At 46.3% G+C, this 14513-nt stretch overlaps 4 protein-coding genes across 5 annotated transcripts; all 4 read right to left on the bottom strand.

Moving 5' to 3' along the window:
• Nucleotides 1–2079: 2079 nt before the first annotated feature.
• On the bottom strand, nucleotides 2080–7473 carry LOC124704474 (glycolate oxidase 1). The gene is made up of 8 exons (XM_047236729.1): nucleotides 7267–7473; nucleotides 3911–4035; nucleotides 3730–3776; nucleotides 3545–3622; nucleotides 3254–3445; nucleotides 3027–3159; nucleotides 2729–2934; nucleotides 2080–2638 (listed from the first exon to the last, which is right to left on the bottom strand). The coding sequence occupies exons 1-8, from the start codon at nucleotides 7404–7406 to the stop codon at nucleotides 2450–2452; spliced, it is 1110 nt and encodes a 369-aa protein (XP_047092685.1). The 5' UTR covers nucleotides 7407–7473; the 3' UTR covers nucleotides 2080–2449.
• On the bottom strand, nucleotides 4887–6492 carry LOC124704475. The gene is made up of 2 exons (XM_047236730.1): nucleotides 6321–6492; nucleotides 4887–6254 (listed from the first exon to the last, which is right to left on the bottom strand). Exon 2 carries the CDS (start codon nucleotides 6250–6252, stop codon nucleotides 5125–5127), a length of 1128 nt encoding a protein of 375 aa, XP_047092686.1. The 5' UTR covers nucleotides 6253–6254; nucleotides 6321–6492; the 3' UTR covers nucleotides 4887–5124.
• Nucleotides 7474–9042: 1569 nt separating the features above from the next.
• Nucleotides 9043–12002, bottom strand: LOC124704476 (peroxisomal membrane protein 13-like). Of its 2 annotated transcripts, XM_047236732.1 has the most exons (5): nucleotides 11943–12002; nucleotides 10615–10857; nucleotides 10264–10535; nucleotides 9771–9863; nucleotides 9043–9675 (listed from the first exon to the last, which is right to left on the bottom strand). In XM_047236732.1, the coding sequence occupies exons 1-5, from the start codon at nucleotides 11947–11949 to the stop codon at nucleotides 9469–9471; spliced, it is 822 nt and encodes a 273-aa protein (XP_047092688.1). In that variant the 5' UTR covers nucleotides 11950–12002; the 3' UTR covers nucleotides 9043–9468. The 2 variants fall into 2 exon arrangements, with proteins under 2 accessions (XP_047092688.1, XP_047092687.1); XM_047236731.1 differs by lacking the exon at nucleotides 11943–12002 and having other exon boundaries at nucleotides 10615–10870.
• A 940-nt stretch (nucleotides 12003–12942) lies between these two features.
• LOC124700750 (probable glutathione S-transferase GSTU1) lies at nucleotides 12943–13819 on the bottom strand. Its single transcript, XM_047232826.1, has one exon. The coding sequence runs from the start codon at nucleotides 13775–13777 to the stop codon at nucleotides 13103–13105; it is 675 nt and encodes a 224-aa protein (XP_047088782.1). The 5' UTR covers nucleotides 13778–13819; the 3' UTR covers nucleotides 12943–13102.
• Nucleotides 13820–14513: the final 694 nt, after the last annotated feature.

Below are 14513 nucleotides of genomic sequence, written 5' to 3'. Positions count from 1 at the left end.
AGGATCTAGATCTCTGTGTTGGCTAGGTCTAGCCTAGGCTTTAAGTATAAATAGGAACCTAAATTCGCATTCGTAAGAATTTGAACTGAGGTGCTAAGATTGTATAATCACTCTCCAACCAATTGAGCTAAGATGGATCACATTTGGGGATAGCTCCCTCCTAGTCTTTCCCTGGCCGTTTGGTAGTAGTTTGGTGCTTAATGGCTGATTGTTCGTGCCCTGACTTGCTCTACTCCTCTTTTTCTATGTACTAGCATAAATACCCGTGCGTTGCAACGGATAGAGAAATTTAGATTTACGTACATGCATAAAAATTTCGTCTCTTAAAGTTAAAAATGGCAAGAAGTCAAAATAGTGAACAGGTAATAGTAAATAGCTGGCTCCTATCTTTCCCCCACATTTTCTAAAATGCAGTTCCATGGAAGGGGTCGAAATGATGGCCATGTGAATAAAATTAGCAATCCAGACTAAGAACTTCTAATTGTTTTATATGAAAGAGATCTACACATGGTTTCACGGAAAACCAGGGGTAGAATGATTCCTTTCAGATATGGGTACAGGTTTCGTCGACCTTGCACACGAAGATGATAATAATTCGACATAATAATTATTTAGAAAACATGAAACCAGTCATTCACGTTGGAAAAATCGCCTGACACACCATGAGCAGCAAAATAAACATCACATGTGACCAGGGGTTGTGTAGAAATTGAGATTAGCTAGGACGAATATTTAGAATTTAAATTTTTGAAGGCATAAATAAGTCGGAGATTTGTTGACATCTAAATTTAGATAAATCTCTAATATCATTTTATGGATAGAGGTAATATAAAATATGAAGTGGCGTTGATACGGGTTGATATTTATTGAGACAAAGCATTCTTGAGACAAACATAATTTAGACCAAAATATAATTGAAAATTTTGCGCACAAAAAGCTCAAGACCGTCTTATCCTTCGACACATCCATCCCGGTGACGAGAAAATAGAAACAATTAATTTTACGGGAAAAATTAAGAGATCAAATCCAAGAAATCATATAAGTGATTGATAATGACGGCACCGCTCGTTCTTCCGCATCGTCTCCTCGTCTGCCACGAGGACGATGGTAGGCGCTATCTAGAAAATATGATTAAAAAAAAACTAACTTGAACCACATTTTCAATTAGGTCTAGCCGGTACTAACTAATTTGTGCATATAATTTAGGATTTTCTTACCACGGAAATACCTAATGGACCATGTGCGTAGGCACACCAACTTATTCAAAGATTAAAAAAAATGCTATTTAAGAGATTCAAAAAAATTGAAATATAATTGTACTTATTATCTGGATACTTACTAACCTATTTATCCGAACCGATGGTTGTGACTGTTTTTAGAGAGCAAAATTATAGACCATGTCAGACACGGTTCAATTAAGGTGGACATACTGAAAATAAACAAATGCGCATATGTAAATTTCTAAAACATAGCCCACACTCGAGTGGCGCATCAGGCATAGGAGAGCCGACAATTAATAAATAATTGTTCATATGCAAAAATTTCTAAAAGTCATACTGTCTTCCATTCCATTATGAGAAGCCCCCATGCAAGGAGTTTATTGCACCATCCTCAATCCCAGCGTGCACGTCTTTCTTGTTTCCTTCCATATATCGAAGTGAGATTTCACTTCTGTTTTTTTTCCTCCCATGCTCGTCACGGCCACCACGAGTTAATTGTGATGCTTCTGTTTTCTTAGTAGGCTTGCAGATAACCAGTAAACTTTAGTACTATATAAATTGGCAAAGCTTCCTAGAAGGAAGCGAGGTGGGACTAGTAGTTAACGTATGACAGTTCGTTGTATGGCTGGTTTCCTGCGTGGGATTTCCTGCTGCAGGTAAATTGGGCCTTTCCATACACGGGCCAACCTAGCATGGAAATATGGAATGAAGCCCGCCCACAGTAATACGGAATGAGCATAACGCTAGCGAGAGACCTCCGGCAGCGATCGATCGATTGGAACAGATGGAAACGTTTTCTCTTAACCGGTGGCATAATTTTCATTCAAACATAGGGGCAAATTCAAAACGGACCAAAAAATTGGGGAGAAACCATAGTGCCTTTATTAGTAGGTAAAGATAAAGATTCCATCGGTAGAAAGAAAACCTTCTTGTCGATGACAATGTATAGTATAGGATATAAATACATGCTGGATTGATATACATGTGGATCCAATAGGATGGAGTACAATATCGTGTAGTCCATGTAAGATATGGTCAAATTACCAACGTGCTGATTGACAAGACGCAAAATTTATCTACTAGAACCCACCGTCCCGGGCCACCGACGAGGCGCCGCGCGCTATAGAATTGGGATTAATTATTTCGTGAATGGATGGTGAGCTAGCTAGCTTGGTGCCGTCGCCGTTGACAGATATCCCGAGGAGAGCTGCCGTCGTGCGTATGCTGGCTTACAGCCTGGGCAGGGGGCGTCCGAGGCGGTCGTCCTCGGTGAAGATGTGGCGGCGGGTGATGTCGCTGAGCTTGGTGCATCCGCCGAGAGCCATGGTGAGCTCGAACTCCTCACGGATCATCCGCAGAATGTTCCTCACGCCGGCCTCGCCCTCCGCCGCCAGCGCGAACACCACCGGCCGGCCGATCTGGCAAACGCAAGTAAGATCAGTTTAGTGTTAGATCACATGAGTTTTGTAGTCACTTGTCGAACGGTCGCGATTAGTTGGGTGACTTACGAAGACCCCGGCGGCGCCGAGGGCGAGCGCCTTGAAGACGTCGGTGCCACGGCGGACGCCTCCGTCGAGGAAGACCGGGATGCGTCCCTGGGCAGCCGTGACCACCTCCTCGAGGGCGCTGATGGTGGCGGGCACGTAGTCGAGCTGGCGGGCGCCGTGGTTGGACACGATGATGCCCGCCGCGCCGGAGTGGACGGCCAGACGAGCTGCGGACACGACCATGTCATGTCAGCACACATATTCAAACGTAATGAAATGGCGAGATCATCAATCAAGTAAACGAGGATCGGCATATTACCATCTTCTGCGGTGATGACTCCCTTGACGAGGATGGGCATGGTGGTGATGGTCTGCAGCCACTTGACATCCTTCCAGCTGAGGGTGCGGTCGATCTGACCGGCCACGTACGACGCCAGCCCGGAATCAGCCGCCTGCACGTACGCCAAAACTCCAAACCAAGATGAGAAACATAAAACGCAGCATATGTAGGATAGATTTTAGATAGCTGAAGGAACACGTACAAACCTGGTCCATCTTGCCAAGGTCCAGGCCCTCGAAGTTCTTGAGCGTCAGGTTGGGCGGCAGCACGAACCGGTTCTTGATGTCAGCTTCACGGCGGCCGAGGCGCGGGGTGTCGACGGTGAGGGCGATGGCCTTGAACCCGGCCTTCTCGGCTCTCCTCACCAGCTGCTCCACCACCTTCCTGTCCTTGTACACCTGCAAAACACCCATCCATCGTCCATGGCACATTCAGAACCAAATATGATTAACATCTCCTGATACTCACGAGTTGCGAGATCGATGTGTGATGCTTACGTAGAGCTGGAAGAAGCGGATTCCCGGTCCAGTGGAGGCCACCTCCTCCACGCTCGAGGTAGCCCAGGATGACAGCGTCTGAAAAACAAAAAGCATAGATGGCCAACGTCGACCCAATCATGTTAAATTCAGACAGCTTCTATTTATACAGTTCGCGCGCCCTTGGACTGACTACAACAACATACCATTGCAGTTCCTGCCGCCGCGGCTGCCCGTGCCGTTGCGTACTCTCCTGAAGAAATACACACGGGAGTAATGCAATCTCAGTTTGTTGCAAATCAGCAAAGACATATATAATTCCAGTTTAAGCAGATTAACACATTGCAAAGCTGACAGCAGAGTGTTGGATTTTAACACCGCGCGTACCTTCTGGGTGCGCCATTTTTTGAAATGCAGTGGGGGCAATCATGATGGGCATCGAGATCTTCAATCCAAGAACAGATGTGGTCATGTCGATGGTGGACACATCGATCAGTATGCGAGGGCGAAACCTAGCAAGAGGTGATTGCAGTAAGATTAATCGAGGGCCCTTGATAAAAACAGATACCAAATGCTGATGTAATTAATGAGTTCAGTGTTCGCAAATGTAGGATTGATGCACTAGCCAATTGAACCAAAAGTGCAAACTTATTAATTAATTAATTAAAAGTCCTTAGCGGATTGATGCACTAGTCAACTGAACCAAAAGTTCAAACTGATGAAAATGGGCGAGGCACTATATTTATATTCAACAGCAAGCGGCATCTGATTGACAAAACTACATACTCAAACGGAGCAATTCTAATTAAATTGCTAATAGTACGTAAGAACGAGCAACTGCGTGATCATGTTCACCGATAGATCCAGTGGCTAGTAGATTTCTTTCTTCTTCTGCATTGCGATTTCTGAACACAATTTTAGATCGTGGACCATGTTGGGTGATTAAATGTGTATTAATAAAGCATAAAAAGTCCACTCATTTGAAAAAACACTATATGATGTCGTGATTGTTGTCTGAAAAGTCGTGGCCGGTATTCATCGTTAGAGATGACGGTGCTCAACTTTTGCAGTCTATCCTCTATCTCTTTCCCCAGTTGAACCCCCTGCTTTTGAACCAGGTCGGTATTCGTGGTCTTGATTAATTCTGCTTAGGTCTGAGTTTGAACCACATTGATCCTTTCAGGAAGAAGTGGGCGTCATATATAGGTGTAAAATACGATTTTATCAGATGAAACCTGTTCACTTTCAACGGTGAAGAGTGCTAGCAGATACTATGTTGTAAGAAATTCTAGAAGTTGCGTAGACTTACTTAGTCTGACTTAGAAGTATCTATTTCTCAATCGACTTACAAACAGCAGCTCGCTTCAAAAATTGGCTGGATATCAGCCAACCTATTGTGAGGCTAGTAATGCCCATTTGCATAGTTTTACAAAAGTAAAATACAGTAGGAGCTCAACACAATAACAGGAAACCCGCTGTTCGTACTCAGATTCGAGTACTCCCTACGGGACAAAAACCTGTAAGCGTCGGACCCAATGTTTTGCCACTAACCTATTACATGTTGATCTCATGCAGCAAATGCAAAGCCAGGGAGGCACACATTACTGCGGGGCAGGAAGGAGATAGAATGCAGCATAAGGGTACACAATATTCATACCCTCGGCAGTATCATGCACTTTGGTTATCTCCAAAGATTTGGGGCACATCATAAATACACCCACCATGGTCCAGAAGAATAATGCGTCGCCCTCCTCAGCAACCCCGATGATCTTCACCGGTGGCATCACGGGGAACCGAGAGTCCGTCCAAGGCAATGGCGCCATGGAGAGATCGGTCACCAACTCGCCTAGATCAATTGTTTTGCGCAACACCCAACCGCCATCAGCGTCGGTGTCCCGCACCCACAGGCGTATAATCAGGTCTTGTGCAGCGGCAAGACCGAGCCGTGCACCACCGTCCACCTTCATAAGGCGGACATTACCACCCCTTGGTCGCTCGAACGAGGTGAGGGTGCGCTGTCCCATGTCATAAGCCAGCACACGATAGTCATAAAGTGGTTGGTACATGGTGTTGTTGACGATGGCGCATGGCTCCGCGCGGATCTGGCCACCCACTGGCAGGAGGTCCACCGGCATGGACTCTGGGCCCCACTGGCCGGTCAGCGAGGAGACGACGTTGGCAGACACACGTCCCCGAGAGTCGCTGCTCACGACTGCTATGCAGAACGGACTTGTGGGCTTGCAATTCATGTAATGGTTGTCCTCATCACAGCCGGCCGCGCAGATTAGGGCAGCATTGGTGTTACTCTTTAAGAAATTCAGTCTAAAGAAGGAGTCTTGTCTGACGATCTTCCGATGACAATAGCCAGTCATAGGGTGCCACACAAGGAAACGCATATCTTGCCTGCTGGATTCGTCAAAGAGGAGAACGCGGCCATGCCGACAATCCATGAACTTCCAACGGTGTTCATTCTCGCCGGGCCGCTCAAAGGAGAAGCTACTGAACCCGCCCACATGCACGAATGAGCGGGGAATTGTGTCGGAGTTGTGGAAGAAGCCCATGGTTAGGGGTCTACCATGGCGCACGCGGTACCGGCGTAGAAAACCTTGATCATTCACGATACGGCGCCAAGCCCTGCAGACAGCAGAGGCATGGACAAGGCTTTGAGGAAGCGGCGGGATGTGCTCGATGATCTCGGATTGGAGGTCGTCTGGTAGGATGTGTGTCATCTCTGCGTTGCCATTAGGTTAGCTATGAGGTTAAGATCTGAATTGTATGGTAAGTTGTCAGAATTTACCTTTTTTTACTTTTCGCCGGTGTTGCTAAAGCATGGTCATCCACCAATTTTTTGCCGGACAAAGCAACTAGTCAATACAAACTACTAGACGGCGTGCCCAAATTCACCTTGATGACAAGCCCCCGCCGCTTCGCCACTTTGACGGGGAGCACCAAAGGCGTCACCACCACCCACTGCCCGGGAGGCAACATCAAGGTCCACCGGAGAAGAGGAGGAAAGGTGGAACCACAAAGATCGCTAGAGAAGATCAAGATTGAAAACTCTAGATCTAGAACTTGGTGGAAGAAAAGGATATGAGGAAATTGCGGCGCCTGTTGTGGTGCGGTGGGAGACCGGTTAGGTTAAGACGGAGGTCTATTTATTAGATGCTGGAAGTGATGGTGATGGTTGGATGTAGATCCAACGGCTACAAAAAAAATGTGTGAGTTCACACAATTTTTGAGAAGTTGTGTTCAAACGCTCGATCAAACTAAGGTATTTAGAGAAGTTTGGCTAGGCAAATGGACAAGCAGCAACCATAACTAGGGAATCAAAATGTTTTACTTATAGAGCATATATATGTTCCACCAAGAAGGATATTTTGCGCATTCTGGTACGAGACAACTCAATCATTACTGTTATTAAAAATTTCATTGCAAAAGTAAAACGTTTCTTTATTTTGATCGCAAAAGTCACATTTTGTATCCATCTTCGTTGACCACTAAAACATCCCAAAGTTTCCATTTCATACGCTAGTAACCCTGGTACTTATGATTAAGTTCTGTCCGATGACCACTAATTTTGGGATCAACGTGGTAAATGAACTGTGTTGTACTTGATGTATTTGATAATTGATTTCAAAAGCTAGACATGAAAAATTGGAAAAGTTCGTTGGCCAAACAAAGAAAATACTTCCTCCGTCATGAAAGCTTGTTATAAATGGAGAATTTGAACTTAATTGGCTTACAGGATCCTCGAGAAAGCCTCCCGGTTCTCCTTGAGAGTCCACTCGTCCTCCGCCCCGGACGCGTAGTAGTCGTAGGCCATCTTGGGAAGCTTCTGCTTCGCGATGGCCTGGTACTCCATCATATTGGTGATCTCCCCCATTTTCTCCTGACTAGCAGTGAACCCCGCACCACTCTGCAACCAAGAAGAGTACGAGTGTAAGCGGGTAGAGATCTGCAACCCAAAACGGCCACCGTTTTGCATGCAAAAAAAATGCTTAAGAGGATGCATGAGATGCAAGTATCCAAGCCCCTTGACACAAAAAATGGCAACATAACCAAACGAAAAAGAAATGAGACGTTCCATGGCTGGAGGAACAAAAGGGACGGACGCCTTCCTTGAAGTGTGCACACAGATGCCCATTTTGTTTCTGCATAAAAGGGACGCTGCTCTTTCAGCAGAAACAATAGGAGTACTAGCATCTGAGCTGTTTTAGCAGAAATACTATGTACCCTCATCCCCAAAAACATTCAGAAGAAACGAAGCGAAACAAGTAGATAATCATGCCACTACTCATACAGAAAACCAACAGAGCGATTCGTCGAAAGCAAAGGAAAGATGCAAAAAAGCAAAACCCTCTTGTTCTTCAACACCGAAGTATTGCAGAAACACAGACGGAGCTCAAGGAGAAATTAGCTCCAGGAGAAGGGACTGGATGAAGGTCATGGATGGATCACTTTGTTACCTAGAGGGAGGCAGGCGAGGCGCGAGAGGGGAACGAGAGCGGGAGTGGTGCAGGTGCAGTCCAAGCGATATATAGCTAAGAGATAGATTGGAGAGGTTTCTCCTGCGCATGGAGACAAATATGCAGAGAGACGTGGAGGTGGAGCGTGTTGAGAGAAGGACCAGGAAAAGGAGAGGGAGGTTACGGATGAGCTATTGGAGGTTGGGATGAAGGCTGGCTCCTCCTACACTGCTTCCTCATCCACTTGACATCAGCATCACCCAAACCATTGGAGAAACACAATAAAAGAAATTACTTGTTTTTTCGTTTCCCCTAATTTTTTCGGTGTTCAACAGTCGCAGCAGATTATCTTCTCCCGGGATTTGTCGCCGAAAATTGTAAGAGCGACAAGGTCGGGTGTGTTATCTTCCTCGTGGGTGACTCCGGATCACAATGACATTAGGAAAGGCAAGGCAAGGCAACCATACTCCAATGCGTAAATCATACTACTACCACTTGCTGAAATTGTGTACTGGCATGGCATGTTTGGTTTGGTTGAATAAGTGGGATTGTTCCACCACTTTCATGACAGTAGAGTTGATATATACAGGGACCATGCTCACAAGGTTTCGCTGAATGAACCTGTTGCACTAGAAGGCTTTCGTCATCACAACAGGATGGCTCACAAATCTGCTCCATCTTGGTCAGAGACAGGACTTAAGTCATAAAGGAAGTTATCCTTTATACAACGTTCTCGTGTCACAGAACTTCAAGGCAAACGCTAGGATATGGTACGAAGCATGCTCAAAGTAGACAACAGTCATCTACCCTTGTCGTCCTCCCAATCCCTATGGTGGGAAAGGGATAGCACGATTCAGCTTCAGAGCTCAGAGTATATATGGCAATTCTATGACAGTTTTCAGGCACCACACAGCTCACATACCCTCCGTCTATCTGACTCAGCAACTGGTCCTAAGGGATGTCACGAACTCGTGTTGGTTCGCCTGTTGGCAAAAAACAACAGTGAGACAGATAATAGTTCCATGCCATTCTTACATGGGACACCAGCATACCTTTGTATGAAATTGACTGATTTTTTATAATTGCCAATATAAATAGGAAAATAGGCATATTCTTATCTACTTATCTGAACAAGGTGACAGTAATATTTACTCTATTCTCAACAAACAGACAAATTGCCAACTCACATGTTTTAACAGTCAGATCACATTCCTCACTTCCCGCAAAAAAAAAAGATCACATTTCTCAAAGCAGCAAACTCCCCGTAAGCACTGCACATATACATTACTAGGGAAGAAAAAGAATCACCGTATATACAACCAGCATTAGGGATTACTTGGTTTCTTCCCCTCTAGTTCAAATGCAAAATGCATCTGAACAGGAGCCATCAGATTTCTTTTCTCCCCGTAGCTGTAAGCAAACTCATCGTCCTCGTCTGAAAAAAAAAAGCTGTCGCTGTAACTGCACATATATAGCACCTTATATTCCCCTACCATCCCCACTCCAGACCTTCTCCCATGAGTTCTTGTTAGCTTTTGGTGCCTCCACAAATTGCTGGCCTGGCCTCTCCAACGATGGAGCTTCTGCACCCTGAAGTTTGCCCTTCTTTGGTTTTGCTTTGACCCCCAGCAAATGTAAAGCGAATATCACAAGCTCGCTATAAAGCATTCCAGACTTATCACACAACTGTGGCAATAATACATCGGGTCAGAGTCCAGCAAGACTTAAGAAGCATGCTTGAATATGGAGTAGTTCAAATGGAAAAGGACTCATCAAACTACCTGCAAAAGAGCTGTGATGAACATGTGGAATGCCTGAGTGTTCTGGCTGAGAAGGAAAGCAACTCGCCCAGAGAAATTCACAGCTCCATGCAGCTGCGATCGATGAGAAACAGAGTAAATTGAATGTTATCCCCAATCCGGTAAACTACTTAAAGCATGGAAAGATTTAATTTCTGAATGCACAAGCTGAAAGGAACAAACAATAAGTTGGAGCCATTTCATATATAGATCTTTAATTACTAGCCAAACACGAAACCTGTTCAGCTAACTAAATTCTTATGTACACAAGAAGGGATGAACTTCACAGGCACCAATCAATCATGACCTAGCAGCGCAAACAGACTACACAAGCAAACATATTTTTCAAAGTTTTGAACACATCAGCATCACCATTTGGAGGACTGAATTTTTCAAGACTTAATCATACTCAACTGTAGAGTTGGTAAATGATGAATATATAATTGAAATTTAAGTTACTAGAAGAATGCATTACCACTCGTAAGAAGGACATCCAGAAACCTGGGGGTGGGGCTGGAGGGCCAAATGAATTAGGACCCTGATTGTAAGGACTCATGCCCATACCACCGTATGGATTTCCCATTCCATTATTATACATCGACCCACCATACATTCCAGAACCACCGTATGAGCCACCATAACCTCCTCCATAACCTGAATACATGTTATTTCCGTATAGCCCACCGGCACCGCTACTATAAGCCCCACCAAATCCACCATATGAATTATACGTAGTGGCACCATAACCTGCATTTTGATTAGAAAGTTACCATTTCAAGCCACAAACAGCATGGAATTGCTGAAGTGTGCACAAATTATTGCTTACCTCCATAAGAATTTCCATACCCTTGTTGCTGCTGCTGCCAAGGACGTGGGGGCAAAGGTCTTGAAACTGTACTATTCCCACTGAAACCAGCATTGCTCTCTGCAGGAGAAACAACTTCCCCGGGTTTCGCTGTCCCAGAAGCCTCGACAACGTCACTAGTGGTGCCTCCAGATGGGGGCTTGAAAGGCGCTGGACCAGATGAAGTCCCTACACGCTCCCATGGCTTTGGTGGTGGACCATTACCTGCAAACCACATTCATGACTGAGTCAATGAATTGCTCTAACCACGAAGCTGGATGGCTTATGTTGCACATTATACAGCAACCTGAGATGGATGCTTATGGGGCAGACCACTATACGGAAATGCGGAGTTTTCAGCCAGACATGAAATATGTAGGAACTAATACCGATTAACGTTGAAGAAATTCCCAGGAACTAAGTCAGTTAAACTCCTATACAAAATATGGGCCTAAGATCTCAGATGAAAAACTAAATCCCGAAATATAGCTTCCTGAAGCAAAATTACCAGTTATTCCTTCCTAAAAAAGCTCGCTCGTGAATTCATAGTACTAACCAGAAAAGTTCCTAAACAACGCCACCCACCCTAACTGATCGGACGCTACCTACACCAAGGAACTCTCAGCCCAATCCATATCCTTGCTGCTGCTGCTGCTGCTGCTGCTGCCAAGGACGTGGGGGCAAAGGCCTTGAAACTGTATTGGTTACATTGAAACAGCATTGCTCACTGCAGGAGAAACAACTTCCCCAGGTTTAGCTGTCCCAGACAACTCGACAATGTCACTAGCGGTGCCTCCGGACAGGGACTTGAAAGGCGCTGGACAAGATGGGGTCCCAACACGCTCCGATGTCTTTGGTGGTGGCTGCAAATCACATTCATGAATCACGACTGAATAAATATGAATTGCTGTAACCACAAAGTGTCATGGTTTTACTTGCACATTGGAGAGCAGTCTCGGATAATGCTTACGGACAGACCACTATCCTAAATGGCAAGAGATTCCAGCAAGCCTTGAAATATCATTCTAGGAACTAAAATTGATTAAACCTAGAAGAGCTCGCTCGTGAATTCATAGCATTCGCCGGAAAAAGTTCCTGAACATCGCCACCCACCCTAGCCGATCGGACGCTACCTCCACCCAGGATCTCTCGGCCCAATCCATACATGAAACTCTATATTCCGCACGCGGAAACGAGAACGATCGACGCCTCTCTTCCTCACCGCAGCCTGGCCGAGTCAACTACCAGGGGGGAAATCAAGGGTAGGTAGGTAGGGGCGGAAGATCCAAGGGGTCGGGGAGGCGACGAACCTGCCATGGCGGCGCGGCTACAGTCCTGCGCCCCCTACGCCGGGTCGATCGCGCGATTGTCGGCACGATCCCGCGGCGGCCGCGCCGAGGAGGACTACCTCGCTCGTCCCGCCGTCGGCCGTCGCCGGTGATGAAAACTCTGTTTGGGGGTGGGTGCCGTTCTGGTTCCGGTTCCGGTTCGCGTTCTTCTGAGAAGACCGGACCGGGCACACGGTTGGTGGTCAGCTGTGGCCTTTGACTCGCCTTTTCTGGGCCTGTGCTCTACTGTATGGGCTAGACGAATATGCATTTGTTCGCGGGCCTGACTTTTTCCGGTAAGTATGATGACTATTATGCTCATATGTTTTCCTTAACCTAGTTTTGGTATGGCATTGTTAGTTGACACAGTACTTATCTTCTCTAATCCTGTTTTTGGCAGGTTATGTTAACCCATAAAAAATGCTAATTTAGACAGTCTCTAGGTTTCCGAAGATGATATCCATCAGACAATCATCTACCGCAGCGGTCGTGCTCGGTTTCTCCACCGCCACGTGGACTCGCATCTTCCATCCCAATCTCTTGTGAGTTGTGAATCGTCTCCCTCCTCCAAAGAAACCGACGTCCTCGACAGCTCTAGTGGCGTTGGTTGTGGCGCCCGTTGGTCTACAGAGCTTGACATTGAACTTCCTAAAGCTTTATATGACCAATGCATGTTAGTCGTGATGTAAGGACATTATTCTTCTCGCGTCGCAACAATTATATTTTTATTTAAATTATATGCCACAGTATGCCTAAAGCTAGTGGGTGCACCTAGCTACACTCCATTCTAACCTTATATTTTTCCGCAAAAGCAATGAGCGAATAAGTCAGCATGACCGTTTTTTAGTAGAAGGTTGAAAATGAAGATGGAATCATGGAATGGTGCAATCAGCCATACTCCTAAGTTTGGACAATACGCAACAAAACTCATTGTGACCAAACCATCATTGTTTACTTATTTCACACATATAACTGGTACGTGAGACAACCCAAGGTGCCCCACGAAAATACTACATTTTGACAAAATACCAAACAACTACAACATAATGTATAAATACAACCACCAAACACATCGTTTCACAAAGAAACCCCACGAATTCCAAACCACATTACGTTGCTTCCATGATCACCGCATGGCATACTCACTCGATGCCTAAGTCCTTCCTCATCTCTCCGATGAAGTCAGACACCTTCTCTGGCGAGATGACGTTCTTGGAGACGCTCTCCCTCTCCATGCACCGCGCCGCCCATGCCGCCAACTTTGGTGCCACCTCTTCCACGCTGACACCCCAGAACTTATCGAAGCTCTCAAACCAAGTGGAGAATGGCACAAGTGCGATGTCCAGAAACCCGAAGCCATGCTCCCCGCCAAAGAACTCCTTTTCTCCGAGCTCCCCTTCAAGTGTCTTCAATATCTCCGCCATCTCTATGTTCGCCGGCACCTGTGGTTCCCCCTTGACCATATAGAGCCGGGAGCCACAGCCGTAGACCTTCTTATCAACGTAGTCAGCCCAGAAGCGAGCTTGCGCGCGCTCGTAGGGGTCAGTGGGCAGGAGTGGACGAGTGTCAGGAAATGCCTCATCGAGGTACTGGAGGATGATCAGGGACTCGATAATGGTACGACCATCGTGTAGGAGAACAGGGACCTGCTTGTAGACCGGGTTGGAGCGGAGTAGGAGGTCACTCTTGGCGGCCAGGTCCTCCTCCACGTACTCGTGCGGGAGGCCTTTTTCAGCTAGGGCGATGGAGCACCGCTGCCCAAAGGGGCTCAGCGAGGAGTTGAGCAGCACCAGGCCAACATTCTTCTCGGAAGCCATTGCTGATCACTAAAAATCACAACGGCTGTGGTTTGTGTTTGTTGTATGGGTGATGGGTGTGGAGGATATGAGGATGCGGGTTAGCATATTTATAGGGGACCTTGGGGAGAGGGGTGTGTGCTCGTGTGTTTCCTGGATGGTGGTGGTAAGTACTTTTTCTTCTGAAAATTAGTTTTTTATTAGGATGGATTGACTGGAAATTAGTTTGTACGGTGACAAATCAACAAAACGAACGGGCGGGTCTGTGCGTCGTCGTCGACTCGTGGCAATTGTAGGTGTCACCGCGTGCGTCATGTACGGATGGAGCGCGGTGACTCGGAGCAGGCATTTGGTTTGAAGCACATCCAGCTTGTAGGCGTGGCCATACGGCACGTTTGTTCTGAGTCGACGCTTTGCACGGAGGGCAGGTTGCGGACTATAGTCTCGAAAAAGTGCTGAGATGGCCGGCACAGAGGATCGCGGTGGAAGGATCAGGCAACGTTGTGATATGTGGTGACGACATCAGAATTCCCCGATATATTCCTTTTTTTTTTGAACAAGTGAAAAGGTCTAGAAGGCCCCGATATATTCAGCACAGAGCTGGTAGGTACATTTTGCAGAGAAGCCCGGTATCACTCGCCCTACAGAAAACCAGGTGAAGATAGGGCCTTTTCAAATTGTAAAAAAACACCCTACAAAGAAAAATAAAAAGCGATCAAATCCACTGGTGTCTCCGCCACTGGTCGCCGGTGTCCTC

The sequence above is a fragment of the Lolium rigidum genome, chromosome 3 (assembly GCF_022539505.1).
Source record: "Lolium rigidum isolate FL_2022 chromosome 3, APGP_CSIRO_Lrig_0.1, whole genome shotgun sequence".
NCBI classification, from domain to species: Eukaryota; Viridiplantae; Streptophyta; class Magnoliopsida; order Poales; family Poaceae; genus Lolium; species Lolium rigidum.
The sequence above is the reverse complement of the archived record's forward strand: the minus strand, read 5'-3'. Positions and strand labels throughout refer to the sequence as shown.

Excerpts from the sequence above, each read along its gene's own strand:
- LOC124704475 (XM_047236730.1), bottom strand. The coding sequence starts at position 6,252 with ATGACACACATCCTACCAGACGACCTCCAATCCGAGATCATCGAGCAC.
- LOC124704474 (XM_047236729.1), bottom strand. The coding sequence starts at position 7,406 with ATGGGGGAGATCACCAATATGATGGAGTACCAGGCCATCGCGAAGCAG. Across the intron at positions 3,777-3,910 it reads AAAAATGGCGCACCCAGAAG|GAGAGTACGCAACGGCACGG; the intron begins GTACGCGCGGTG and ends GTATTTCTTCAG. Across the intron at positions 2,935-3,026 it reads AGTCATCACCGCAGAAGATG|CTCGTCTGGCCGTCCACTCC; the intron begins GTAATATGCCGA and ends TCGTGTCCGCAG.
- LOC124704476 (XM_047236731.1), bottom strand. The coding sequence starts at position 10,870 with ATGTGGTTTGCAGGTAATGGTCCACCACCAAAGCCATGGGAGCGTGTA. Across the intron at positions 10,536-10,614 it reads GTATGGAAATTCTTATGGAG|GTTATGGTGCCACTACGTAT; the intron begins GTAAGCAATAAT and ends ATCAAAATGCAG. Across the intron at positions 9,864-10,263 it reads GGATGTCCTTCTTACGAGTG|CTGCATGGAGCTGTGAATTT; the intron begins GTAATGCATTCT and ends CATCGATCGCAG.
- LOC124700750 (XM_047232826.1), bottom strand. The coding sequence starts at position 13,777 with ATGGCTTCCGAGAAGAATGTTGGCCTGGTGCTGCTCAACTCCTCGCTG.